Genomic DNA, 25,233 nt, shown 5'->3' with positions numbered 1-25,233 from the left:
GACCAGCTGACGGTGATTCCACCGCGATACAACCGGCTGACGATTTTTTTATTAACAATAGCACCTAAACTATCATCTAACAAAGTATCAAGCGGGAGGCGATGACTGAAAAAAAAATTTTTTTTTAGATAGATAGATAGATAGATAGATAAAATCTTTATTCAACCACAACTTACATGTTTTGTGACACAATAAATAAATAACAAGAGGCAAAAAGAAAGTTGACAAGAGACAAAAAGAAGAAAGCAACATACAATTTGACACTAATAGCAGTAATAGCAATTTACATATTTATTTTACCTAAGTAGAGGGTCATGTGTTGTGGTAAAGAATAGGCGCTGACTCAGCATAGATACTGCGGAGACCGCAGCGCTGATCTTCCGTCAGAACCTTAAATAAACCTACAGTAATGAACGACCAGTGCAGCGCCAGTCGATGTATGTATGAAATACGTATATATTTATATATATGTATTTATATGTATTTGTATTTGTAGATACTATAAATATTTGAAAAAATAGAATTTACTTACATAATATGTGTCGCGTAACGGTGTGGGTACAAACAAAGTATGACGCATAAGTTAGTACTTACTTGTTAATAATTTAATATTATAAGATTTATATGATGTGAACGCAAGTGGACAGGCAGCGATATTAGGTAACGGCAGGTAACGGCAGGTAATGGTGTGAGAGGTGGGGTTAGTTTAAGCACTTCGTTTTTGTGTTTCTAGTAAGTATTCGCGTAATTTTTTTTTTTTTTTTTTACATGTTCATGTGACCAGCTGACGGTGATTCCACCGCGATACAACCGGCTGACGATGTTTTTTATTAACAATAGCACCTAAACTATCATCTGACAAAGTATCAAGCGGGAGGCGATGACTGAAAAAAAAATTTTTTTTTACATGTTCATGTGACCAGCTGACGGTGTTTCCACCGCGATACAACCGGCTGACGATTTTTTTTATTAACAATAGTACCTAAACTATCATCTGGCAAAGTATCAAACGGGAGGCGATGACTGAAAATATTTTTTTTTTACGTGTTTCGGTTGCTGCCATTCCTCAACCCACCAACGGAGCGGCAGCTGACGTCCACGAGGATTCATCATACGTAGCCGTTAACCATTATAGGAGTTATCGCCTGGGAGGCGATTGGTCATGGAAACCTGTTCGTGGCTCGCGGTCTATTAAGTCAAATCACGTTATTTTATATGACAAGTACGGCTACCAAGAGTTGGTATTTGACATTTACGCTAGCGACTGCGTGAACTCGATACGTAGGTACAGTCAGCTGCAGAGAAAAGGTACCACCGCTACATAGAAGTGTGTATGCAGAGGTGGTACCTTTTCTCTGCAGCTGACTACATCAGTGCGAGCGAGATGGACTCCGATCGAGTTCACGCAGTCGCTAGCGTAAACGTGAAATGTCAACTCATGGAAGTCGTACAGAATCGCACTATCAACATCCGACGCGGCTCTTATGTCAGCCAGTGAAAATATTGACTAATGTATAAATAATGTAACTCTCGCGTCGGTTGGTCCCAATGACAGTTCATTTTTAAGGCTCCGTAGTCCGTAGTCAACTGGGAACCCTTATAGTTTCGCAATGTCTGTCTGTCCGAGGCTTTGCGTGATCATTAAAAAACTGCAATTTGGCATGGATAAAGTACCTATATAATAATAAAATCTAAAAATATTTTTAGGGTATCTCCCCTACACGTAAAGTGGGGATTTATTTATGACGCCCAACAAACAGAGAATTGAGGAAGTCATAAGGACGCGAGAGGTATAGTGCTATTAATTTGTCTAAGTAAGGCAATCAACATTACAACCTTTGTTTCTTAATATTTTAGTAGTGACAGATGTTAGACCTAATACTTAGATCGACTATCATATGTTTGGGCGACGTGTTTTAAATAACGACTTTATTGCGTTTAATATAAGGTTGAAACTCTGTTCTACTAAAACTACGTGTCAATCATAACCTATATAAGTGTGAGTATAGATAGTTACTGTTACCAAATAATTCAGATATACATCTACGTCTAAATAAGGACATATGTGAGTCACCGATAATTTATCTTTCTTTCGAATGAATCAGCAAACGTTAGATCTTTTAAGCCTAAGAATAGGTACGAGATAGACTAATTAAGTACCTATCTATGACGTTGAGTCATCAAATCAGAAACTTTTGCTAGGTAAAGACCAGTAAAATTGCATTTGGAATCCTTAAAAAAGAGAGAGTGATAAAAGAGAAGAGAGAAGAATTATAAGGTTTTAAGTGCCAGACGGAATTAAAGCAATAAAAATATTAAATTATCTACATATATATATTACTGATACAAAGTTTAAACTACAACATAAACGGTTCACTGCCACCTGTAGTGAGCGTACGCGCGGTTGGCCTCACACTGCCGGTGCAAGTCTTGTTTCCTTTTCACAACCTTGCCTGTGTTGTTAGCAGCATCCAGCAACTCCCAAGCAAATGCCTGGGGGAAGTGAACAGTTCTCTCTTTGTCGTTGGTGGCTTCTAGCAGCCATTTTATTGCTAGGAACAGGGATCTCTTCTCTGTGATGGGACCAGGAACCTGAAATACCCAAAAAAAATCTAATTTTGGGCCTTTTTAAAATTCTTTTTACGTGATTTTTAAGGTTCCGTACCTAAAAAGGAAAAAACGGAACCCTTATAGGATCACTCGTGCGTCTGTCTGTCTCTCCGACTATTCGCCCCCCCCCCCCCCCACCCCCTTTATCTCCGAAACTACTGGGTCTAAAATTTGGAAATAAGACACAAAATAGTTCTTTACCAGATGACAAGAAAACCTATTAGATGTAGATGTAGATGTAGTGTAGTGTTTTTAAGTAGCAAAGTACCCTTGTTCGAGCTGCTAAGGTGAAAAATATTAATCATTATAATAATGTTGTTACAAATGTTTACCTGATAAGTAATGCCTCCTCTCTTGATTGGTGACAGTAACAACAATGGTTTTGCATTTTCAATGGCTTTGTATAAGATTGCTTTTGGACTCAACTCAATTTTGGCTTTTGCTTCGGGTGTGGTAGCGAGGTGGTATCTTTCAATTTGCATCCTCTTTATATTTTCAAAGGCTTGTTCAACTAGACTGCGAGCCAGCTTCTTCTTGCCCATTTCCATTACATGATTAATAACTTTGCTGGAATTTTAAATATTCACAATAATTATTAATTGACCCATTTAAAAACAGAACAGTACACTATGTCAAAGACCCAAACCTATTGAAAGGTGATAAATGATAAATGTGATGTTCCATGGTAACAGGCACCATTTCCCATGGAACATCCCGAACATCACATTAATGATGACCGGTGCATGCGTCATGACTACATTACTATTTAAGTGTTGTTAAATAAGGTACCTTTACTTGTGGAACATCACAAATAAATACAAAAAAAAAACAGGATAAGAATTGGCTGCTAGTTTGCCAATTAATCAAAATTATACTTTCAGATTTTCAACGATAACTTATAATCTGTGCTAGAAAATAATTATATAGTTTATGAACTGAGACTGACAAAATTATACATCCTGTGTACAAACAAATTCATACTTGACTAGTGGATCATGGTACACCGATGAAGTTTCATGTGATCCTGGTGGTTTCACAGGTGTTGCAGTGATTTTGGCAAACTCCCCACTCTCTATAAGCCTTGCCTGATCTTCCTTCCTAAATATGGGATTTTGGAAGTAGTCTGGGAAACTTGTTGGCCGAGAATAACTTCGGTTTTGAAGCACGAAGCTCCCTCTGTAACCCGAAAAACATTGACGATATATTACTAACGTTTTATGAAAATAATTATATGTATCTGGATATGGTTATTTATTGCTATATTACCGTAGCAAACAGGGTGAATGTGTCACGAATTTATTTATCAATAATAACTTGTTGGTTACGTTATTCATAGTTACAAAAAAAGATTTCTAGTTTTATTATTTAAGTTTTGATTATTTGCATATATTGATATTTTTATGGTTACTTTTTTAATAAAACAACATAACCTAATTTAAACCCAACCCAAGTGACATTGACAGTTGTTTTTTTTTGTATTTTCTGCCATAAACTAAAATGTATTTTTTTTATATACGTCTAGTGTAGTGTTGTACATATAGCTGGTCAACAAAATCTTGTCAGTAAAAAAGGCGCGAAATTCAAATTTTCTATGGGACGATATCCCTTCGCGCCTACATTTTTCAAATTTGCCGCCTTTTTCTACTGTCAAGATCTGGTTGACCAAGTATATTTAGTTTCGTAGTCAGGTAGATGCCAAGTGCCAAGTTTATGCAGAGCCCTTTTCAGTTGGCTGTTTACCATCGCTCCTACGTCTCGTGAAACGACGCCAAATTTTAAAAACATTATTTGACATGAAAACAAAATGTGATCGCGTGCAATGTCGAAAATTGATAATTTCACATTTTATACAATTGTCTGATATTTATTTAGGTAATAAACCACTAATTTACAAAAAAAACCTTATGCGGTTACAACATGTCAACTATTATAAAATTCAACCTTAAGGAATTAAGAAAATTAGCCAATGATAAAAACTCCTGTGTTGTGGAAAAAAAAGTTACACAAAACCTTGCACTGCAGCCTTGGTGTCTTGGTAACCTCCAGGAATCAATAAAAAACCTGTTGGATTACAAAATCGGGAAATTTGACAAAGAGTATGTATTACACATATTATTTGAAATATGTTTGAAATACTATTTTAGGCTTGAGCCAATCACTAGACATAGAATATTGGTATTGTTGCAGGTTAAACGGCATTTTACTTAGCTACAAAAACTTAAGAGTATTAACCAATGTGGGCGCAATACGCAACGATGGCTCAGACATTCAGTTTCAAGTACAAGCGGACTACTTCATATTTCAACCATATGTGGGTGCCACCTTAAAAGGACTGGTAAACAAAAAGAGCAATACCCATCTAGGCATTCTTGTACATCGGTAAGTTCTAACAATCTACTGTGTCACTAAATCAGCTAAAAGTAAGGATATCATTGCAGACGATTCTCTTGTGATCAGAACTGTTAATTTACTAAATCACAAAGCCTATATTCTTGCACTGCCCATGACCCAAAATCAAGGCAAACACAAATTAGAACCATTTGTTTAGCATCAGTGGTCTGTGGCTTAAAATAAAACAATTTAAAAGAAATGATTTCTTGTCACTTAACAAACATTTTAATTCGACCAAAAACTGAGATTTCCAGAGTTAATTATTGTTATCTAACAACTAACAAATTTATGGTTTTTAGTGTATTCAATGTGGTGATTCCCCGGCCGACTGAGGAGCCTGGCAATGAATGGATTGGTTCAGTAGTCCAAGAGGGGCAAGTAGTCTTGTTCCGGGTTGTTGTATTGGATCTCTATGGAGCTTTGCCATACATTAGGGGAGAACTAGATGCAAGGTAATAAGAGCTTTTGGTCTACATTTGATATACACAGACTGAGCAAAGTGATCTTTTAGACTAATGCATTATTTTCCTCAGGTGGGTCAAACTTGGTCCAGATGATGATGATGAGATGTTTGAAACAAGTCAAGTGGAACCAGTAACTGTGGACTATGTAAACTTTGATAAAATCAAACCATTCTATCAGAAAAAAGGAGATGGCAGACAGTCACCAACAAAGAACCTGCCAAAAAGTGACCAATCTTGTCCTGTTAGCAGAAACCTGTCTAAAAGTACAGCTCAAGTATCTAAAGAATTAAATTGTGTAAATGGCAGTACATCAAAAAAGAACATAAAAAAACTGAGCAAAACATCAGACCCTGATGCATCTAGTTCTGCTACAAGACCATCAAAGAAACAAAAGCGAGAATCTTGAATAAATAATAACAATTTATACACTTTGACTTATTGTACAACACTTTAACTATATTATTTACTTAGACTTGTTTTTTAACAGATGTCAGCTGATTTTAAGTATATTGGAATACTGAATGTAAATTTAATAAAATACTTATTTACTAGTTTGTTTGCTTGAGTATGTGTAACAGGTTCAATATAGCTACCCTTCGCTATCAATTTTTCCTCATGTTTTGGAACACATTGCACCTCAACCTCAATCTTTCCGAACAGGAGACGTAGCCAAAATACCTGTCATTCCCATACATTTTTTATCGATTCGTTAGCGATTATCTTTTATCGAAATGCGTTTTGGCTAGGCCCCCTGACTAGTAAAACTTAAAAACCCCCTCCAGACTGTGCGTGAATCGCGGGAGAAGCCTGTGAAAATCGATTCCACACTCGCGTTCGTGGCTTCGCGCATGAGTGTGGAGGGGGCTTCACACTGGCGTTCGCGGCTTCGCGCCCCGATACGCGCACGAGTGTGGAGTCAATTACTCTGTCTGCGAAAATCGAAACCACACTTGTTCGCGCACGAGTGTAGAGGGGGTTTACTGTGGTACAATCAAACATACCATCTATAGCTGGTTAACCAAATCTTGTCAGTAAAAAAAGGCGCGAAATTCAAATTTTATATGGGACGATATCCCTTCGCGCCTACATTTTTCAAATTTGTCGCCTTTTTCTACTGTCAAGATCTGGTTGACCAAGTATATACAATCAAAGAATATGATAATTATAGTTTGTCAAAGGACGGTCTCATTTCAAACATAGAAAGAGTGAATCATACTATCTTTGTCTTACACTAGTACTAGCACCCAAAAGAAAAGGATGAGTATAGTTTTACTGGATCTTACTGACTGACAAATTGGTTTGACCAACTATAATACTGTTATAATGGAGGGTATTAAATGTATATCCCCCTCCATGCTCGTGCGCGAAGCCGCGAACGTTTGTGTGGAGACGATTTCGCAGATCTGCGAACTTGAAGCCCCCTCCAGACTATGTGCGTGAATCGTGGCCCACGAGTGTGGAGGGGGCTTATGAACAAGCAAAGGTGTGTGAAGAGCTTAACCATAGCAACACTGAATAGTTGCGTAGCATGCATACTTATCATGCTGGTAACACAGCTCTATACCTGTCAAACGACGGCAAAAGTACGTTTATCCGTGTCACTTTGCTGTTGTCGATAAATACGATGCATAAATTGAACAAAACAGATTCATGTTGTTCATTATGAAAACTTGACCCGTTTCAATATTCATATCTTCAAATGGAGAGTTGGGGATTCGTTACATACACCAAAGAATAGTGAAAACGTTACAAGCACATCCATTAAAATGTCGAAGAATGGTGAAGTGTCATCAAACCAAGGTATAAAATAAGATATTCCGGCAAATCCCATATGTTCTAGGTCAATTGTTTACAAGCGATATTGTTATTAAATTGTGTAAGAATGTGCAAGCTGTAAATATTTCAGGACCCAGCAGACCTAGTATGCCGAAACCTGATTTGAATCTATTCAGTACCGAAAAACGCAAAATTTTGGATCTTCAAATCGGCGGGCCTTCGGGAGATGATGCGGCTTTCGTGCCTTTCGCTAACTCCGCCGCGGCACCGAGACCTCGCATACCGGCGCGCACCATCAGAGATGTGTTGCCTGAAAACACAAGGTAACTGTGCTGTGCCCCACTCAACTAGCAATTCATTATACTCATAAATACTGTACTTGTAATGTTTCCTAGTTTTAGTATGAATGTTATCCCTAATAATCAGATTTTCCAATTTTAGCTTTTTTGCAAGACTTGGGTACCTCATAATTAAAATCAATAGATTTATCTTTGAAAATGATTGGCATTCAATTTGTAAACAAAGATTGAATGCCAATCATTTTCATCCATTTTATCTAAACTACCTACAAGTTTATACAGCCAACAAAGGTAGTTGTTAGTTTCTAATAGAAACCTGACAAAAATACCTGTTAGTTCTTATTAGATTAGCTTGTGTAAAAGTTATCCTAAATCCATTTGTTATATAGTGTGTCAAAGGTCTGTTTGATTTCAAACATAGACAGAGAGAATCATACTATCTTTGTCTAGCACTAGTACTAGCACCCAAAAGAAAAGGATGAGTATCAGGGATCGGAACCGGTTTTTTGTAAAAACATAGAAATAACCATATTTTTCGAATTATTTTATACTTGAAATGTAGCACTCAGTTGTGTTTTTAGGTAACAACTTCGTATTATTAGATGGCCCAATTAGAAATGAAGTAATTAGCAAAGAACGAAAAAATACCGTTTCCGTTCCCATACAAAAAATACCGGTATCCGATCCCTGATGAGTATAGTTTTTTTTGTTCCTATTTACTGACAAGATTTGGTTGACCCAGTATAATTATGTTCTGTGCCAGAGACAAACATTATTTTTTATGGAAAACAATTACCTACATGTCACCTGAAGCATGCTCCTTCCTAAAACATTATCTATTATATGTTTTATATATAGTTATAGAATGCTACAGTATTTTAGACTTAGTGCACTCTATACAACTATGTAACTATAAATAACTAATGGTGTATCATATCATATCCACCCTCTTATGATAACAAACTTTAATAATAAATATCACTTTTATGTTCGTGCCCCAAATTAGCGAGTTAGCACTCATAAGTTCATAATATATCATGTGCGATTTTATATGCAGGGATAGATGCAGGATTTATCCGTCCATGCAGTCATCGGGTAAGCTGCAGCTGTCTGCGACAGAAATTTATGATTTTACCGCTGATGACCTAATTGATCTGGGAGAAATAGGACGAGGTGCCTTTGGAGCTGTAAATAAGATGGTTCATAGGAAGTGAGTACTAATTATATGTATGTATGTGTTTCATGTCAGTGAATATCTGTTGATTTTTTTTTTTACTATTTTATGATTTACATTGCACAGAAGAAAAAAATATTGCATAAGTCAAAGTAAATACAGTAAGTGGGCTGAATGAATCTTAACAGTCCACCCCTTTACTGCCGGGTTCTAGATCATAAAGCTAGGACAAAGAGGAATTATAATTATTACTACTCTGATTAATCGTACCAACCAGAAAAAAAAAAGTTCATGCGGTCGGTCCGGTAGGACAAAGACAAAGGCTGTGGGACCACATGGCTCGAGGGACTAGAATTTATGCACTGAGATAAATAAAAAATAAATATCCAAACTAAAGAATATATTGCACGAATAAATGCTCTTACTTGGATTCAAACTCAGGACCACCAGCTTAAGCAGTAACATTGCCAACTAGACAAAATGGCAGCTGAACTTTTGTTTTCCAAATCTTCAACTGGTTAATCAAATCTATTATTTGAAACAGAACCAACCGTGTGATGGCTGTGAAACGCATCCGCTCCACCGTGGACGAGAAGGAGCAGAAGCAGCTGCTCATGGACCTGGAGGTAGTCATGAAGAGCAATGACTGTGTATATATCGTGCAGTTCTATGGAGCACTGTTCAAAGAGGTGATTATCTTATTCATTACTATTAAAACCGTTTTCGGTCAGTGTGTTAGTAATGTTAGTATTTTCTTGTCAAGATGTCCTATATCCTATGTCCTATGTACCCTGAGATATGTATGATGAGGCGTATTTGGGTATTTCCTAATATTAAAGACGATTTTCGGAATTCCGAAATACACCATATGTTTTTTATTGACCATTTTGCAAAAATTTCAGGGTGACTGTTGGATTTGTATGGAGCTGATGGACACCTCTTTAGATAAATATTATAAGTTCATATGTGAGCGGATGCAAACTCGAATACCAGAAACAATCATAGCTAAGATAACCCTAGCTACCGTGAAAGCTTTAAATTATTTAAAAGAGAAGCTAAAAATTATTCATAGGTAAGTAAACCGCATATTATATGACTTAAAATGTTTGTTATTATCTTTAGTTCGACATATTTCTTCGCACATAGGGATTGACGATACTGCCTTACTTTTATGTGTAAGAAAATTTTTTGTTCTTAGAAAAGCAAATAACTACATAGTTTCCTAGCTCATTAACCAGGACACAATAAAACTTGGAGGATACAACTAAACGGAGTAGCCATTAACGGCTTTCCCCTCTGTCGAAAATAGGCGGCCAACGGTCATACACAATGTATGGACTGACGTTTATCTGACATGGCTATTTTTACGTTACGCATACATTTGACGTTCCCCTCCCCCGCAAAAATCGGCAGACTGTTTTGTACAGAAAATTACAGACATGGCGTCTCCGTTTGATTATATCCTCCAAGCAATAAAAATAACACAGATTTTTTTTTCTCATATAGAACCTTTTACTTTTTATAATTTAGTTGAAAACTTCGCCCATGTCCTTGGAGGATATAATCAAACGGAGACGCCATGTCTGTAATTTTCTGTACAAAACAGTCTGCCGATTTTTGCGGGGGAGGGGAACGTCAAATGTATGCGTAACGTAAAAATAGCCATGTCAGATAAACGTCAGTCCATACATTGTGTATGACCGTTGGCCGCCTATTTTCGACAGAGGGGAAAGCCGTTAATGGCTACTCCGTTTAGTTGTATCCTCCAAGCCCATGTCAGTTGAGCCCAGTAATCAATTGATATCTCATTTATCAACTAGTCATGTACTTGTTAGATGAATAAAAGATCGAGATCCATAGCAGACTGGTTTATTTCCAAATGTGCAACTACCGACATACTTGTAAGTCTACCCTACGTAACACTTCCCTCTCATTTCACAATTATACCTAAACTAGTTATGATTTGTAACTACAAGAAGCTACATGCTCATATACCCAAGGCCATGTTCAATTTAACTTATTAAAATGGCACTACTAATAAACATAAACAATATCATATATATATCGGGACGCAGGTACTTATTATACATATCTATATACATCATCATCATTTATCTGGTACATAAAGTCCACCATAGTATCTTATACAATATATTGTAAATACAATAGGTATATTTGTTTAGCGTAAGTTAACAAAAAGAATGGAATTCAGTCTTAACTTAAAGATCTTGCTAACTGTACCATCGTCCCCATTGTCAACTGACAATAAGTAAACCCTATTTCAAAGACATAAGGTTCACAGGTGCTAAGTTATTGCTTTTTACATGATTTTCCTTATCGATAATATGGATGAAGTTCAAGGTTGTGTTGACACACTTATGCAAGTTATGCAATCTATCATTCTTATCTTTACTTATTATTATGAAATAGGTAGGTACTAAATATTAGGTATTGAAGTTATTTGCGGAGTGAATATTAAATTTAGTACTTAAGTAACTAGATCATTTACCTACTTTCTTTGTAATTTTTCTATGCAACGCAAAGCGGCCTGTCGCTTAATTCGACCTTCGACCTGCGGCGAAGAGGGCCCCACTTTACAGTCGGCGTTTTGAACTGGACTTTTTACAGCGGGCAAGTGTGACTCCGGTTCCTCTTCTGCAAGCTGCCACTCATCCACTATGCTCTCTTTTACGATAACTTCTCGTTGCCCGTCATCGGGCACCACAGGATCTTGGACTTTAGTAAGAGAAAACCGAGACTTGCGTTTATCCTGCAACATTTGGTCAATATGCCGTTTGTGTACCAGGCCATCTCCTGTTTTAACAGAATATGATACGGGGCTCTGGCGGTCTATAACAACCCCTTCCGTCCATTTTCTATTCTGCTTCGTATAATCTCTGATAAGGACCGGATCTCCAACGGTAGCTTGGCGTGGGCGCGAGGCTCGGCGTTGCTCACTGGCGACCTGGTGTTCGCGCACTACTTCACCAGCGTCAGGCCGCAGCAGGTCTAGGCGTCCACGTAGCCGCCGCCCCAGTAGCGCGACCGCCGGTTCTCGTCCGGTAGTACTGTGCTCCGTGTTACGATAACTGAACAAAAATCTACTCAAGGCTGTTTCTGCGTCTTCGTTTTCAACGTTTGCCTTTTTTAAGGCTCGTTTTACGGATCGCACAGCATTTTCGGCTGCCCCGTTGCTTGTTTTATACCATTTTTCTCAAAATATGTCCTCAGTTCAAGTGAACTGAAGGGCGGTCCGTTGTCGGATACCACCCGTTTAGGCAGACCGAAACGCGCAAACATTCTCCTAAAACAAGATATAACTGTTGACGCAGAAGTATTGTTGACTTTTTCCGCCTCTATCCATTTAGAGTGCGCGTCAATAACGATCAAATAATATTTATTGTTAAAAGGCCCTAACCAATCGACATTTAAGCGCGACCAGGGTTCCTCGGGCCACGGCCACGAGTGCAGCGGCGCCGGCGCCGGCGCCGGGCGCACCGCGCGGCAAGCGTCGCACTCGCGCGCCGTTCGCTCGATGTCTGCGTCAAGCGTCCCCCACCAAACATAATTACGAGCAATTTGTTTCATTTTAATGATCCCCGGATGCCCCTCGTGGATTTCCTTTAAAATGTCATTTTGCAAGGTCATGGGTATTATAATTTTATAGCCCCATAATAAACATCCTTGATCAATATGAATGCTGTCTTTACGAATGAAAAATGATTTTAGCATATCATCACTTACAGTTTTCGGCCAACCGAACATGACATACCCTATAACTTTACTCAAAACTGGGTCTCGCGCGGTCTCGGTTTTAATATCTTTAAAACTGAGTGGGAAACTTCTTTGAATGAAATTTAGATAACTGCCTGCCTCGTCCTCTCTTTCAGCTCGATTGCCAGTCGAGGGCAAAGGAAGACGAGACAGCGCATCGGCTTGGCAGTTCTGTACAGACGTTACAAATTCAATGCTAAAATCGTAAGCAGACAACGTGACAGCATAACGCTGTAATCTACTCGCAGCTGTGACTGGAATGCCTTTATTTTTACCAAAAATGTAACTGAGGGGTTTATGATCACTACGAAGTATAAAGCGCCTGCCATACAGGAACTGGTGATGTTTTGTTACCCCAAAAACAATAGCTAAAGCTTCTTTGTCCAGCTGCGAGTAGTTTTGCTCCGCAGCGCTGAGCGTACGCGAAGCGCAGCTGATCGGGCGCTCGCGGCCATCTTTGCCACGCTGCGCCAGCACGCAGCCAAGCCCGTACGCGCTGCTGTCAACCGACAGCACCAGCGGCAGCGTCGGGTCGTAGTGCGCCAGCACGGGTGCGCTACATAACACCTTCTTGATTTTGGTAAACGCAATATCGCAATCGTTGCTCCACACCCAATCAACATCTTTTTTTAATAAATTATACAACGGTTTAAGTATGTCACTCATGTTTGAACAGAATTTGGAATAAAAATTTACTAAGCCCATAAAGCTTTTCAATTGTGTGACATTGGTGGGACGCGGGGCTGCAACTATTGCGTTAATTTTTTTTGTATCTGTATGCAAACCGTCCTTATCAATGTTATACCCTAAGTAGGTTACACTATCTCTAAAAAATTGACATTTATCGAAATTGATACGGAGTCCATTTTCTTTAAGTCTCTGTAGAACTGCCCTTAAATTAGCCAAATGTGTTGCCCTATCTTTTCCGGTGACGCAAATATCATCTGCAAATACTGCGGTCGACGGCAGGCCGCTAAGAGTCTCTTCCATAATTTTTTGGAAGTTTTCTGGTATACATTTAATACCAAAAGGTACTCTCTGATAAACAAACGTTCCTACATGTGTGGTTATAGCCGTCATCGGCTGAGACTCTTGTTCTAACAGACACTGTTGGAATGCATTTGATAAGTCTAATTTTGTGTACTGTTCACCGCCTCCTAACGTTGCAAATATCTCTTCTATTCGCGGGAGTGGATAATGAAAGTCTTTGAGAATAGGATTTATTGTGATTTTATAATCACCGCAAATACGGATATCACCATTCGATTTAATAACCGGGACGATAGGTGTTCCGTAATCCGACCGCTCGACCTTGTAAATGACGCCCTCCCGCTGCAGGCGCCCGAGCTCGCGCTCCACGCGCTCGCGCAGCGCCAGCGGCAGCGCGCGCGCCTTCACGAACACGGGGACATCATCCGTTAGGTGCAAACTAATACGCGATTTAAAAGTACCTAGACCCTCCGCAAATACCTCCGGATACTCTTTTTTTAACAGTAGTGCCACCGAATCGCTCTCAGCTATATTGTGACATTCCATATATTCCAACAATTTTAATTTTCTTATCCAAGTGCGACCCATAAGCGGGGGCCCACCATTTTCAATAACATGTAATTTAAGTTTAGCCGAATTTTGTCCACAAATCACATCTACATCAATATAACCGAGCGCCTCGATAGGATCACTAATATAAGATTTTAACAACAACACATTTTTGTTAATAGGTAAATGTGACAAATGTTTTTCATAAAACAATTTCGAAACTGCAGATACTTTACTTCCCGTATCAACTTCAAATTTATAAAAAGTACCGTTCACGGATAGCTTCACTAAATACGGTCCGTCGTTATCTCCCTTCGAGACCAAATTATAGAAATGGCAATCGTCATCGTCCGAATCGCTACTCTTATTTAAAAAGTACTGACCTTTAGCCGTCCTCTTATTGGAAAAATCGCCACTCTCACCTTTGCGCGCACACATAACTTTTAAATGGCCCTTGACGCCACACGAATCACACGTAAAGTTTTTGTACCGACACTTATTTGGTGGATGAGTGGATTTCCCACATCGCGCACACGGGCCCCGCTGTGGCCCGCCGCCGCTGCCGCCGCCGCCGGCGCCGCCGCCCGGGCGGGCGCGCGCCCCGCGGCCGGCGCTCACGCGGTGCAGGCCGTCGTCGGCCGCGCCGGGGCCGGGGCCGGCGCCCGCGTCGCCGGCCGGGGCGCACGCCGTGTGCGCGTGCCGCTCCGCCGCCTCGAGCGCGCTGGCCAACTCCACGGCCCTCTTGTAGTCTATGTCTTTCTCGGCGAACAATCTAGAACGCATATCCTCGCTGCATAACCCCGAGACGAATTGGTCTCGTAGATTTTCTTCGAGGCCGGTTCCGAAGTTGCAGGTTTTAGCCAAATGTTTTAACCCTTGAAGGTAAACGCGGATGCTTTCACCCTGCTGTTGCACCCTTTGCCGAAAAACGTGTCTCTCGGCTATCTCGGATCTTTCCGGTTCTAAGTGTTTCTTTAATAAGGCCACCAAATCGTCGAAACCTTTGTCCTCCGGATGGGCAGGGGAGCACAAATCACAAAGTAAATCGTAACACTCGCCACCGACCACCGTTAACAACGTGGGCACTTTTAGGTCGTCACTTATGGCATTTAGCTTAATAAACTGTTTTACGCGACGCACATAATTATCCCAATTAGATTCTAACGAAAATGGTTCTATTTTACCGTATGGCATGTTAAAACGAAGCGTAAAGTACTTTAAATTTAATTTTTAACTCGACTGCGCCAATGTTAGATGAATAAAAGATCGAGATCCATAGCAGACTGGTTTATTTCCAAATGTGCAACTACCGACATACTTGTAAGTCTACCCTACGTAACAGTACTGTGTACCAGGGATGTTGCGGATGTCGATTTTTTGACATGATGCGGATTTTTAAAGGCTCACATCCGCGGATGCGGATGTCAAGATCTTCTTCTAAGTCGGATACTCTTGTCAGAGCAGTCGTGGTCATTGGGGTCGTTGTACGGCTTTTTTCGTTATTTCCCGCCATGCTTCTCTATTTTCTGCATTCCGCACGCACAGATTTAAAGGTGATCCGGTGAGATTTTTAACTGGGTCGGTCCATCGCATCGCATCTTTATGGATGTCAAGATAGGTATATAAAAAACGTCAAATACTACATTTTGTAATTTTTATTTAAAAAAACCGGCCAAGTGCGAGTCGCACTCGCGTTCCAAGAGTTCCGTACATTAAGTCCCACTCACGCTTGACTGCTCATTTCTAATAGGTTTTTGGCTAATGACTAAATTACCTAGCAGTCTAGCACTTACGCCGATGCTAAGACGTTCCTGTACCGACCTGTTCCACATCCGCATCCGCATTAAACTCCGCATCGATTTTATGCTGATGCGGATGCGGATATTCGCAACATCCCTGCGTGTGTACAGTAGTCATGAAGCTAGTGGAATACATAATAATACATATACCACACACATACATGTATAGACAGCTAAAATTAAAACCCTGTTTTTTGCTTTGCTGAAGTTGGGTAAAATGTTCCAATCCATTTCAATTGGTAGTTTTTTTATCGGTTCACATTTTAATAGTATCACATGATGATATCGTGTAGGTGATGTGCACAGAAGTGGTGATATGGGGTATAGTGTTGTGTGATGTTTATATTTATACATTTAGTACTTGTTACAGGGATGTAAAGCCATCAAACATCCTGCTGGACAGAAGGGGCAATATTAAGTTATGTGACTTTGGTATTTCGGGCAAGCTGGTGGACTCGATAGCCCGGACTCGGGACGCCGGGTGCCGGCCGTACATGGCGGTGAGTACCGTTGTATTGTATTTTTATTTAATAAAACCGGCCAAGTGCGAGTCGGACTCGCGCACGGAGGGTTCCGCACCATCAACAAAAAATAGAGCAAAACAAGCAAAAAACGGTCACCCATCCAAGTACTGACCCCGCCCGACGTTGCTTATCGGTCTCATTGCGTTGGTCTCATCGGAAGATCAGCGCTTGGTCTCATCGGAAGATCAGCGCTGGAAGTCGCCAGCAACATGCTGAGATGAGACCATTTCGTGGCACTTTATCCTTTTATTCTCTGTTATATCTCTTGTCATCTCTTGTTATATCTCTGTTATATCTGTTATATCTGTTTCTATTTTGTGTTTGTGCTCACGAATAAAATTATTTCTATTCTATTCTATTCTTAACTTCGGTCAAAAATCACGTTTGTTGTATTGGAGCCCCACTTAAATCTTTATTTCATTCTGTTTTTAGTATTTGTTATTATAGCGGCAACAGAAATACATCATCTGTGAAAATTTCAACTGGCTAGCTATCACGGTTCGTGAGATACAGCCTGGTGACAGACGGACGGACAGCGGAGTCTTAGTAATAGGGTCCCGTTTTTACCCTTTGGGTACGGAACCCTAACAAAAAATTGATGAACGTGTGTAATTGTGTATCGTGATATCGTCCAAAGTTATAAAACGATTTCGATCTAAAGTCTATTTTTTTATTCGGTAGACTGAAATGACAGCTAATTGTATGAACATGAAATGTCATTTCATACTATTAACTGTCATTTCAGTCTACCGAATAAAAAAATAGACTTTAGTTTCTTGGATGAGGTGGCTTGATGTTAGTGGTGGGGCGTCAAACATACTCTTTGGGCACGCTGAAAAGTCAATAAGGTAAAAGGCCAATAAGGTACGGCCAGTGGGAATCGAGTTCTATGGACACCATGACACTAGTAACTAGTGAACTACCTGAAAGAGTCTAAATATTATTATTATTATTATATTATAATGTTTAATACACTAGCAGCTGAAAGCTGATGTGTGTATATCACTGCACTTGTTTTTTTTTAACGATTAATGTTAATTTTTTTTTTGTTGTTTTAAGTGTTTGTCAAGTCTGTTTTTAAAACTGTTCACTGAAGGAGCATATATCACTGTTTCTGGTAACTTATTCCACTCGCGTACGACGCGGTTCGATAGAAAGTGCTTCCTAGGATTGCTTGTACTGGGAACTCAAATAATGTTTGAGCTGTGGCCTCTTAGACGATGATTCTTGCTCATAACAAACAGGTCCTTTAGTTCAGGTAATGTCTGTACTTATGACAAAAATAAGTAATATTGTTTTCACCTCAGCAGCTCGAACAAGGGTACTTTGCTACTTAAAAACAGTGAGCAAAATCGCATTTTGTTCACTGAGTGAGACAAAATGAGCAAAATGCGATTTTGCTCACTGTTTTTAAGTAGCAAAGTAGGGTTCGAGCTGCTGAGGTGAAAACTTAATTGTTGGTAAACATGAGTGAATAGAGGTAAGTGCTGAAGAAGGAATACATTTTTCGGGTTCTTTAATATGTTCTCACTGCTGAGGTGAAAAGTTTTGTGAACTACACGAGATCAAAGTTATTTACATCTCGTGCGCTTTTGAGTCCCTTACTACGCTCAAGATTCTAAATTAGATTCACTCGCTACGCTCGTGAATCTAGTATAGAATCATTCGCTTGCACGGGACTCAAAATAAGCACTCGAAGAAATATCAAACTTTGATCTCTTGTTGTACAAATAACTATTGAATAACGCGTACTGTGATCGCAGCCGGAGCGTATCGACCCGGGGCGCGCGCGCGGCTACGACGTGCGCTCGGACGTGTGGTCGCTCGGCATCACGCTCATGGAGGTCGCCACCGGCGCCTTCCCCTACCCGCGCTGGGGCTCCGTGTTCGAGCAGCTGCAGCAGGTGGTGCAGGGCGACCCGCCGCGCCTCACCAACGCCAACAACGCCTTTTCTAACAACTTCGTGAATTTCGTCAACACTTGGTGAGTTATCTGCCTGACTGCGGTAAAACGCCCTGACTACCATAATTTACTTACATACTTTAAAATCTTTAAATATTAATATCTGGGTGACCGAGCTTCGCTCGGAAAACATATAAAAACTCGAACGTATTCCTAGAGATAAGACCTAGCTAGGTCGATTTTTCGCCCCCGAAAACCCCCATATAGCAAATTTCATCGAAATCGTTAGAGCCGTTTCCGAGATCGCCGAAATATATATATAAATAAATAAACAAGAATTGCTCGTTTAAAGGGATTAGATAGATTATCGGACATTCTTAAGCCCCGTCTCCATATCTCGCGGCAAACCATCGAATATTGGCTCGCACGGCAGCCGCGCGCAATGGATACCGGGCGCATCGAGTTGGCTCGCGCGGCAGCCCGGTATCCATTGCGCGCGGCTGCCGCGCCAGCCAATGTTCGATGGTTTGCCGCGCGATATGGAGACAGGGCTTTGCACAGATTGACTAAGCTCAGTAAGCTCAAAAAGGCTTGTGTTGTGGAAATTTTATCCAATTATTAGAAATTTGAACATTATTTTTAATTGCAGCCTCATCAAAGAAGAGAATCAGCGTCCAAAATACAACAGGCTGTTGGAACATCCTTTCATCAAAGGCATAGACCAGAGCCGGGCAGACGTGGCGGCGCATGTCTGCGAGGTGCTGGACGCCATGGAGCGGAACGGAGTCAGCCCCTTTACCACCGACCAGCCTGCACAGGCCTGGCTAGACTAAGGTGTTCATATCAGTGTCTACGGTCAGGGCTGATGGTCAGACATGATGTCTATGTCTAAGCATGTGCTGACAGTCCGCAAGAACCACTTTATCTATAAAGGCTTAACAGTCACACTCATGCCCTTTCCTAATTAGGCAACTGCCTATGGGGCCAGTGCATAAGGGTCACGTCCCAAATAGAGACCTAGGCCAAATTTGCTTTACCTAGAAGTCACTACTAAACTAAATGTGGCTCTAGTTGGCGTTGATCAGAACATGAACATGTGCTGCACCAGTGCTGACAGTGAACACTGCAAGGAAAACAACCTAAGAATTGGTTGATCCAGGCTTGCAACAGTTGCAACCCACCCACTCAATTGTTCACAATATCTCACTTACAAACTTACTCCTTCACGTCTGTTAGTAGCCTTACACGTTTGAAACAATTATGCAGTCAGAGTGGATCACATTTTATCACCAATTAATATTAAATGTCATTGATTCTCAGTGACTGGCTGGCTTACCTTTCAAGGCCATATTTGAGTTGTCCTCACTTAGGGCAGATTTGCATTTCATTGATTATCTTTCCATCTGAGAGGAATGATCTATAGTATATTAATAATTATGTTTAGAGATGTGCTGTTCTTTGGAAATTTTCAAATGTATGATAAACATTCATGACGAACACTTCAAAACATTGTTAGTCATGAATGTAGTTTATCATACAAAGTTGAATATGTTCTTGAGAATGGGATAGTTCTAATTATGTTAATTCAAGTAGTAAAAATTCTTAACTTAAATATGTAATCTTTACCATGAAGTTCACAGAAATGTTTTTAAGAACATTTAGTATGGTTCTGTAACCAATCTCTATTTGCACTCCGGGTTCTCCACTTTATTATATATTTTATCAAATGGCATGTAAATATTTATTATCTATTCTATGCTGTCTTGTGTATGTACATGTGTACTTTTATATAGTAAATCATTGTATAATATTAAAGTTTTAAATCATCATCAGTTGTTATCAGTTAGCTTCATGAACTTAGTGTCTAGACACAGTGCCGACTTGGCTTGAGAACCTGGTTTAATACCTTAATATGGATGTAAAAAGTTGTATCTGTGTGTGTGAATTGCTTGAAATTAGTTTCTTTGGCTAATGAAATGAAATACTGGTTTTAGACTTAGGGCATACAATATGTAGGTAATTTTATAAATTTGTATATACAGACCGATAATAATAATGAAAGTGAGTGATGGCTTGTAATTCATTTCAATGCATTAATTTATGGCAGCAAAACATTTCAATTATGAACTGCAATAATACTTCACTAATCTACTTAAACAATATCTCAAATGTATTTTTTTTGGGTCTCATGACTATTGTATTATGTATGGTATAGATTGAATTGAATAGATAATTAATGAAATAAATTAGTATTTTACAAATTTTATTTTTAATTCTAATATAGTTTAATCCAAGCTTATTCTATAACCTGTCCCATTTTTGTGGAATTAAGGATGTTTCCGAATTTTATAAACAGCTTATACTTAGTACCATCAGTAAGTTGGGGGGAAAGATAAATTGCATCCGTTATCTTTTGGTTCATGTCAAGAAGGGGTATCCATTCATCTGCAGACACTATTCGATCTCTTCTTCGGCCCCAGAAATCTACTGATGATATTTTAATCAGTTTATTATCTTCACTGATGTACAGAAATCCAATTGCATTGTTGAGTAGTAAACTTGCCAAAGAAAATAGGATTCCGCCAGTAACACCTATAAGCAGACAATTGTTTATACAATTTTGAATGTAGATACTAGACTTTCATCCAATATTTTAAATTAAATTTGCTTACCTATGTATGAAGCTGCAAGGAAAGAATTTTCAGGTAAAACACTAAGTGTCTGCAATAAGCCACAGCCTGGTATGGCGAAAGAAGTGCCAATTAAATGATACAGTTTCATCCTATTGAATGTAGCTATATGCCGTACAAATGGAAATGAAAATACGGTTTCAAATTTTTCTGTGCGGTCATGGTCATGGCTGACTTTTGCGGAAGAAGACCTCATTAGCCACTTATTACGAATAGGATTACGGATCGCGGTCCATGTAGAGTTATGTGAAAAAATATTCTTTACAAAACATGTACAAATAATACGCATTTTAAAGTTATTTCAGCTATGTTTATTACCATATGTTTACATAAGATTCTCAACTTAACCTAAAAAATTATGTCGGCTGTCACTGTCACTGCTGTCAGTGTATTGAGAGGCCCGAGAGGCCCGGTCCAAAACAATGCTGTGTTTTCCCATCATATAGCAATAAAAGATCATAGAGATGGTCAAACCAATTTGTCAGTAAATAGGAACAAAAAAAACTATACTCATCCTTTTCTTTTAGCCCCCTCCAGAATATGTGCGTGAATCGCGGGCGATGCCGCGAACGCGAGTGTGGAGTCAACTTCGCTGTCTGCGAAAATCGAGGCCGACTCATGGCTGACTGAAGTAGCATGACAAATACGAACGTTTCCGAGAAAACACGATGGCAATGGATTATGCACTACATCTGGAGCCCCCTCCATACTCCATACTCGTACGCGAATCGCGGCGCGAAGCTGCGAACGCGAGTGTGGAGTCAAGTTTACGCATCTTTGAAATCGACTCCACGAGTGTGGATGGGACTGTATGGCTAGAAGGACGAATAAAAAAAATCACAAAACGTCAACTTGGCATTGACATATGATGTCAACTCAACACCACAACACACATGGGTCGATCGGGTGTCGAATGCAGTGTTGTTTTGAAGTATTCAATAAAAACCGTGGTAATTTGTGAACAGAGTATTACATCATAACGCATAATGTCGCTTTTACTCAAAGAAGTGTAAGTATTACAGACTTATTTCTTTCTATCAACACTCGCATTGTGTTGAATCAACATAACCTTAGCCGGACACATAAAACGTTTTACTTTTAACTTTAATGTTACTGCATGTGAGTACTAGGTATAATTATAAATGTATATTGTTTCATGTCTATTGCAGGTATGAGAAAAATGCTGAATACACAGCTTTCTACACTGGAGGAGACATTTCTTGGACCATTGATGGGTCGCATCTACTCTGTTTATGCAGCGACGCGATTCAGGTGATCGATGTCAACACATGTTCACAAGTCCTGCTCATTGGAGAGTCAAATGAGGAAACAGAAGGTGACCCCATATACACATTTAAACTTTCACATAACAATGAAGTGGCTGTTACTGCACATAAAAGCGGGTTGATGAAACTGTGGGATAGGCACACTGGTAAACAAATGAAGATGTGGAGATCAGGCCATAAAGGTCCTGTTGCCAGGCTCACCTTTGATTCCACTGATTCCAGCATCGCCTCAGGCGGCTCTGATGGCAACATTAGAGTATGGGACCTAGATTACCACACATGCACAAGCAGCCTCAGAGGAGCCATGGGTGTCTTTAGTGTTCTGGAATATCACCCAGACACATCCAAACAACTTATTTTTGGTGCAGCTGATGACACTAAGATCAGATCTTGGAACTCTAAGACAGGTAAGGAACATGTTGTTTATTCCGGACATTTTAGTAAGATCACTTCTCTACAATTCACACCGGATGGTCAGCATATGATCAGCGCTGGTAGAGACAGGGTTTTAATCCTCTGGAACTTAGATGAGAGTAAGGCATTGAGGACTGTGCCAGTTTATGAGAGTATTGAAGCCATGGTACTGCTACCGCCTACCTTTAAGGTGCCAAATTTTAAGAAGAAACTGGAAACTGAAGGCATTTTTATTGCTTGTGCGGGTGAAAAAGGCATTGTGAAAGTTTGGAATGTGGAAACAAGCCGCATCATGTATGAACAAACTAACAGCCTAGTGTCACCTGCACAAGAGGAGGGTGGCTTGGCCATTACTCATCTGTTGTTGAATCAGGCAAGAAACATGTTATCTGTGGTCACAGTGGACCATAACATCATTCTCCATGAACTGGAAACATTTGATTGCATGAAGCAGTTGGTTGGATTCACTGATGAAATATTGGACGTGATATTGATTGGCAAAAATGAGGGGCACCTAGTTGTTGCTACAAACAGTCCTGATCTAAAATACTATGATTTAGATTCAATGAACTGCCAAATTGTAAAAGGGCATACAGACATAGTTTTAGCTTTAGCCAAATTTCCAACCAAACCTGAAATGTTTGTATCATCAGGAAAAGACAATGCTGTTAGAATTTGGCTCCAAAGTGAAAACAATGAAATCATATGTCTAGGAGTTGGAGCAAGGCACACAGCATCTGTAGGATCTGTGTTCACATCTCAAATTTCAAATGATTTTTTCTCCTCAGTTGGTCAAGATAATTGCCTGAAGGTTTGGACAGTACCTAAAGACATAGAATCTGCAGGACATAAACTCAAGTCAAGCCACACCGAGCTAGCTCATCAAATGGATATCAACTGTGTCACAGTTTCACCAAATGATAAAATGATAGCCACAGGTTCACAAGACAAAACTGCTAAACTTTGGACCATTGATTTGAGTCTATTGGGAGTTTTGAAGGGTCACAGGAGAGGAGTGTGGTGCACCAGGTTCTCTCCTGTGGACCAGGTAGTGCTCACATCATCAGCTGATGCTACTGTAAAACTGTGGTCTATAGCAGATTTGAGTTGCTTGAAGACATTTGAAGGCCATGAAAGCTCTGTCCTAAAAGTAGAGTTTGTGTCTAAAGGTCAACAGATAATATCAAGTGGAGCAGATGGTCTCATGAAATTGTGGAATATTAAATCTTCAGAATGTAAGATGTCCTCTGATATACATGATGGCAAAATTTGGGCCATGGCTCTCAGTAAAGATGAGTCGACAATAGTCACTGGTGGCTCAGATTCGAAATTAATTAAATTCCTTGATGTTACTTTAGAAAGAAGAGAAAAGATGGCTAAAGAGAGAGAAGAAATGATTTTGCAAGAACAGGAGTTGGACAATTTACTCCACAGCAAAAAGCTCATAAAGGCTTTGAAATTGGCATTAAGAATGGAAAGACCTTTCCAAGTCTTAAAAATTGTAAATGAGGTTTTGAAGACCGGAAATGACAAACTTTATGAGACACTGAAGGAAATCAACCACACCCAGAAAGAGACTTTGTTGAGATTTGCGTCCGAGTGGAACACTAACAACAAGACCTGCCATGCAGCCCAGTTGGTCTTTAACATTTTAGCCCCAGAGATAATATCCGGAAATTTGAAAATGCCTGCCCTGGCTAGCTTTATTGAAGGAGCATTACCATACAGTGAAAGACATTTTGAACGATTAACAAATTTATTACAAGACCTCAACTTTATCACCTACACTGTCAATTGTATGCAACCACATGCTATTAAAGAAAATTAAATTGATCATTCTTACTTCAAACTTTTATTCGAATTCGGAATATTAACCTCAAAACCCTACTAAATACCTGCTCCAAGTACGAAATGTTACTAAAACGTCGAAAGTGAGGTAGCCCAGTTCAAGTTCGTGAACAGCGCGGAAACCTTGCTTACGAAATAAATTCGACTCGCACGTACAGTATGCCTAGGCGCATCCCGCGGCGGAAGCGGGTACGTAAACCATGTACCTACTTTTCATTTGTTATTTAGATTTGTGAAATCTGTAAATATATGAATAAAGTTCCACCTCGTATAGAATAGAATGAACGGAATTCACGATGAATTGGGATAAACTGCCTGCACAGCAGTTCTTTTCTTCAATATAGCCTTGTGGGGCCCTGTGTACAATAGGTATATAAGGTATATTGTACACCTTCAACATTTAAGACTTGTTGAGTACCGATTAGAAGATTCCAGATTCAAAACTAAAACATGGTCCATGATCATGGTGGAAGTCAGGCGGATACGTAGAGCTGTGCAGTGTCCGTATCATTCTTTAGCGTTTTTTTCTGGCGATCTACTTCTGCTACCTACTTGTTATACCGGCAACGCACTTGAGCGTAATTTTCCAAATATTCGTTTTCATCTTTCCTTAATTTCCCAAAAGAAAGTGAAGGAGCAGTTATTTGTGCAAATATAAATGCGTTGCGGGCAAAGGAAGCGGCCAATTTCGTTCCAAAATGAACACTAACAAGTTATCAGAAGCACGTGATCACATGCTCAT

At 39.7% G+C, this 25,233-nt stretch overlaps 5 protein-coding genes across 5 annotated transcripts; 3 read left to right on the top strand and 2 right to left on the bottom strand.

Annotated features, from left to right (window-relative positions):
- Positions 1–2,319: 2,319 nt before the first annotated feature.
- Positions 2,320–4,035, bottom strand: LOC134650682 (small ribosomal subunit protein uS7m). Its single transcript, XM_063505615.1, has 4 exons — positions 3,877–4,035; positions 3,592–3,786; positions 2,943–3,177; positions 2,320–2,592 (listed from the first exon to the last, which is right to left on the bottom strand). Exons 1-4 carry the CDS (start codon positions 3,942–3,944, stop codon positions 2,374–2,376), a joined length of 717 nt encoding a protein of 238 aa, XP_063361685.1. The 5' UTR covers positions 3,945–4,035; the 3' UTR covers positions 2,320–2,373.
- Positions 4,036–4,394: 359 nt separating this feature from the next.
- LOC134651031 (DNA-directed RNA polymerase I subunit RPA43) lies at positions 4,395–5,933 on the top strand. The gene is made up of 4 exons (XM_063506008.1): positions 4,395–4,706; positions 4,798–4,989; positions 5,301–5,453; positions 5,535–5,933. Exons 1-4 carry the CDS (start codon positions 4,528–4,530, stop codon positions 5,869–5,871), a joined length of 861 nt encoding a protein of 286 aa, XP_063362078.1. The 5' UTR covers positions 4,395–4,527; the 3' UTR covers positions 5,872–5,933.
- A 1,082-nt stretch (positions 5,934–7,015) lies between these two features.
- LOC134651030 (dual specificity mitogen-activated protein kinase kinase 4-like) lies at positions 7,016–19,717 on the top strand. Its single transcript, XM_063506006.1, has 8 exons — positions 7,016–7,265; positions 7,372–7,564; positions 8,598–8,750; positions 9,259–9,403; positions 9,617–9,786; positions 16,197–16,326; positions 18,114–18,334; positions 18,903–19,717. Exons 1-8 carry the CDS (start codon positions 7,232–7,234, stop codon positions 19,084–19,086), a joined length of 1,230 nt encoding a protein of 409 aa, XP_063362076.1. The 5' UTR covers positions 7,016–7,231; the 3' UTR covers positions 19,087–19,717.
- A 786-nt stretch (positions 19,718–20,503) lies between these two features.
- Positions 20,504–21,232, bottom strand: LOC134651029 (transmembrane protein 186). The gene is made up of 2 exons (XM_063506005.1): positions 20,926–21,232; positions 20,504–20,845 (listed from the first exon to the last, which is right to left on the bottom strand). Exons 1-2 carry the CDS (start codon positions 21,230–21,232, stop codon positions 20,550–20,552), a joined length of 603 nt encoding a protein of 200 aa, XP_063362075.1. The 3' UTR covers positions 20,504–20,549.
- A 631-nt stretch (positions 21,233–21,863) lies between these two features.
- On the top strand, positions 21,864–24,485 carry LOC134651028 (transducin beta-like protein 3). Its single transcript, XM_063506004.1, has 2 exons — positions 21,864–21,952; positions 22,113–24,485. The coding sequence occupies exons 1-2, from the start codon at positions 21,930–21,932 to the stop codon at positions 24,469–24,471; spliced, it is 2,382 nt and encodes a 793-aa protein (XP_063362074.1). The 5' UTR covers positions 21,864–21,929; the 3' UTR covers positions 24,472–24,485.
- Positions 24,486–25,233: the final 748 nt, after the last annotated feature.

Source organism: Cydia amplana, chromosome 9 (genome assembly GCF_948474715.1).
Source record: "Cydia amplana chromosome 9, ilCydAmpl1.1, whole genome shotgun sequence".
Taxonomy (NCBI): Eukaryota; Metazoa; Arthropoda; class Insecta; order Lepidoptera; family Tortricidae; genus Cydia; species Cydia amplana.
This window is presented reverse-complemented; position numbering and strand designations above follow the sequence as displayed.

What these genes read in the sequence shown, in the direction of transcription:
- LOC134650682 (XM_063505615.1), bottom strand. Translation starts at nt 3,944, where the DNA reads ATGAATAACGTAACCAACAAGTTATTATTGATAAATAAATTCGTGACA. An exon ending in TACCATGATCCACTAGTCAA is followed by an intron (nt 3,178 to 3,591) that starts GTATGAATTTGT and finishes TTAAAATTCCAG; the next exon opens with CAAAGTTATTAATCATGTAA. An exon ending in GAGGAGGCATTACTTATCAG is followed by an intron (nt 2,593 to 2,942) that starts GTAAACATTTGT and finishes TGGGTATTTCAG; the next exon opens with GTTCCTGGTCCCATCACAGA.
- LOC134651030 (XM_063506006.1), top strand. Translation starts at nt 7,232, where the DNA reads ATGTCGAAGAATGGTGAAGTGTCATCAAACCAAG. An exon ending in ATGGAGCACTGTTCAAAGAG is followed by an intron (nt 9,404 to 9,616) that starts GTGATTATCTTA and finishes CAAAAATTTCAG; the next exon opens with GGTGACTGTTGGATTTGTAT. An exon ending in AAGCTAAAAATTATTCATAG is followed by an intron (nt 9,787 to 16,196) that starts GTAAGTAAACCG and finishes TACTTGTTACAG; the next exon opens with GGATGTAAAGCCATCAAACA.
- LOC134651028 (XM_063506004.1), top strand. Translation starts at nt 21,930, where the DNA reads ATGTCGCTTTTACTCAAAGAAGT. An exon ending in TCGCTTTTACTCAAAGAAGT is followed by an intron (nt 21,953 to 22,112) that starts GTAAGTATTACA and finishes TGTCTATTGCAG; the next exon opens with GTATGAGAAAAATGCTGAAT.
- LOC134651029 (XM_063506005.1), bottom strand. Translation starts at nt 21,232, where the DNA reads ATGCGTATTATTTGTACATGTTTTGTAAAGAATATTTTTTCACATAAC. An exon ending in CCTTGCAGCTTCATACATAG is followed by an intron (nt 20,846 to 20,925) that starts GTAAGCAAATTT and finishes GTCTGCTTATAG; the next exon opens with GTGTTACTGGCGGAATCCTA.
- LOC134651031 (XM_063506008.1), top strand. Translation starts at nt 4,528, where the DNA reads ATGTCAACTATTATAAAATTCAACCTTAAGGAATTAAGAAAATTAGCC. An exon ending in CTAGGCATTCTTGTACATCG is followed by an intron (nt 4,990 to 5,300) that starts GTAAGTTCTAAC and finishes TATGGTTTTTAG; the next exon opens with TGTATTCAATGTGGTGATTC. An exon ending in AGGGGAGAACTAGATGCAAG is followed by an intron (nt 5,454 to 5,534) that starts GTAATAAGAGCT and finishes TATTTTCCTCAG; the next exon opens with GTGGGTCAAACTTGGTCCAG.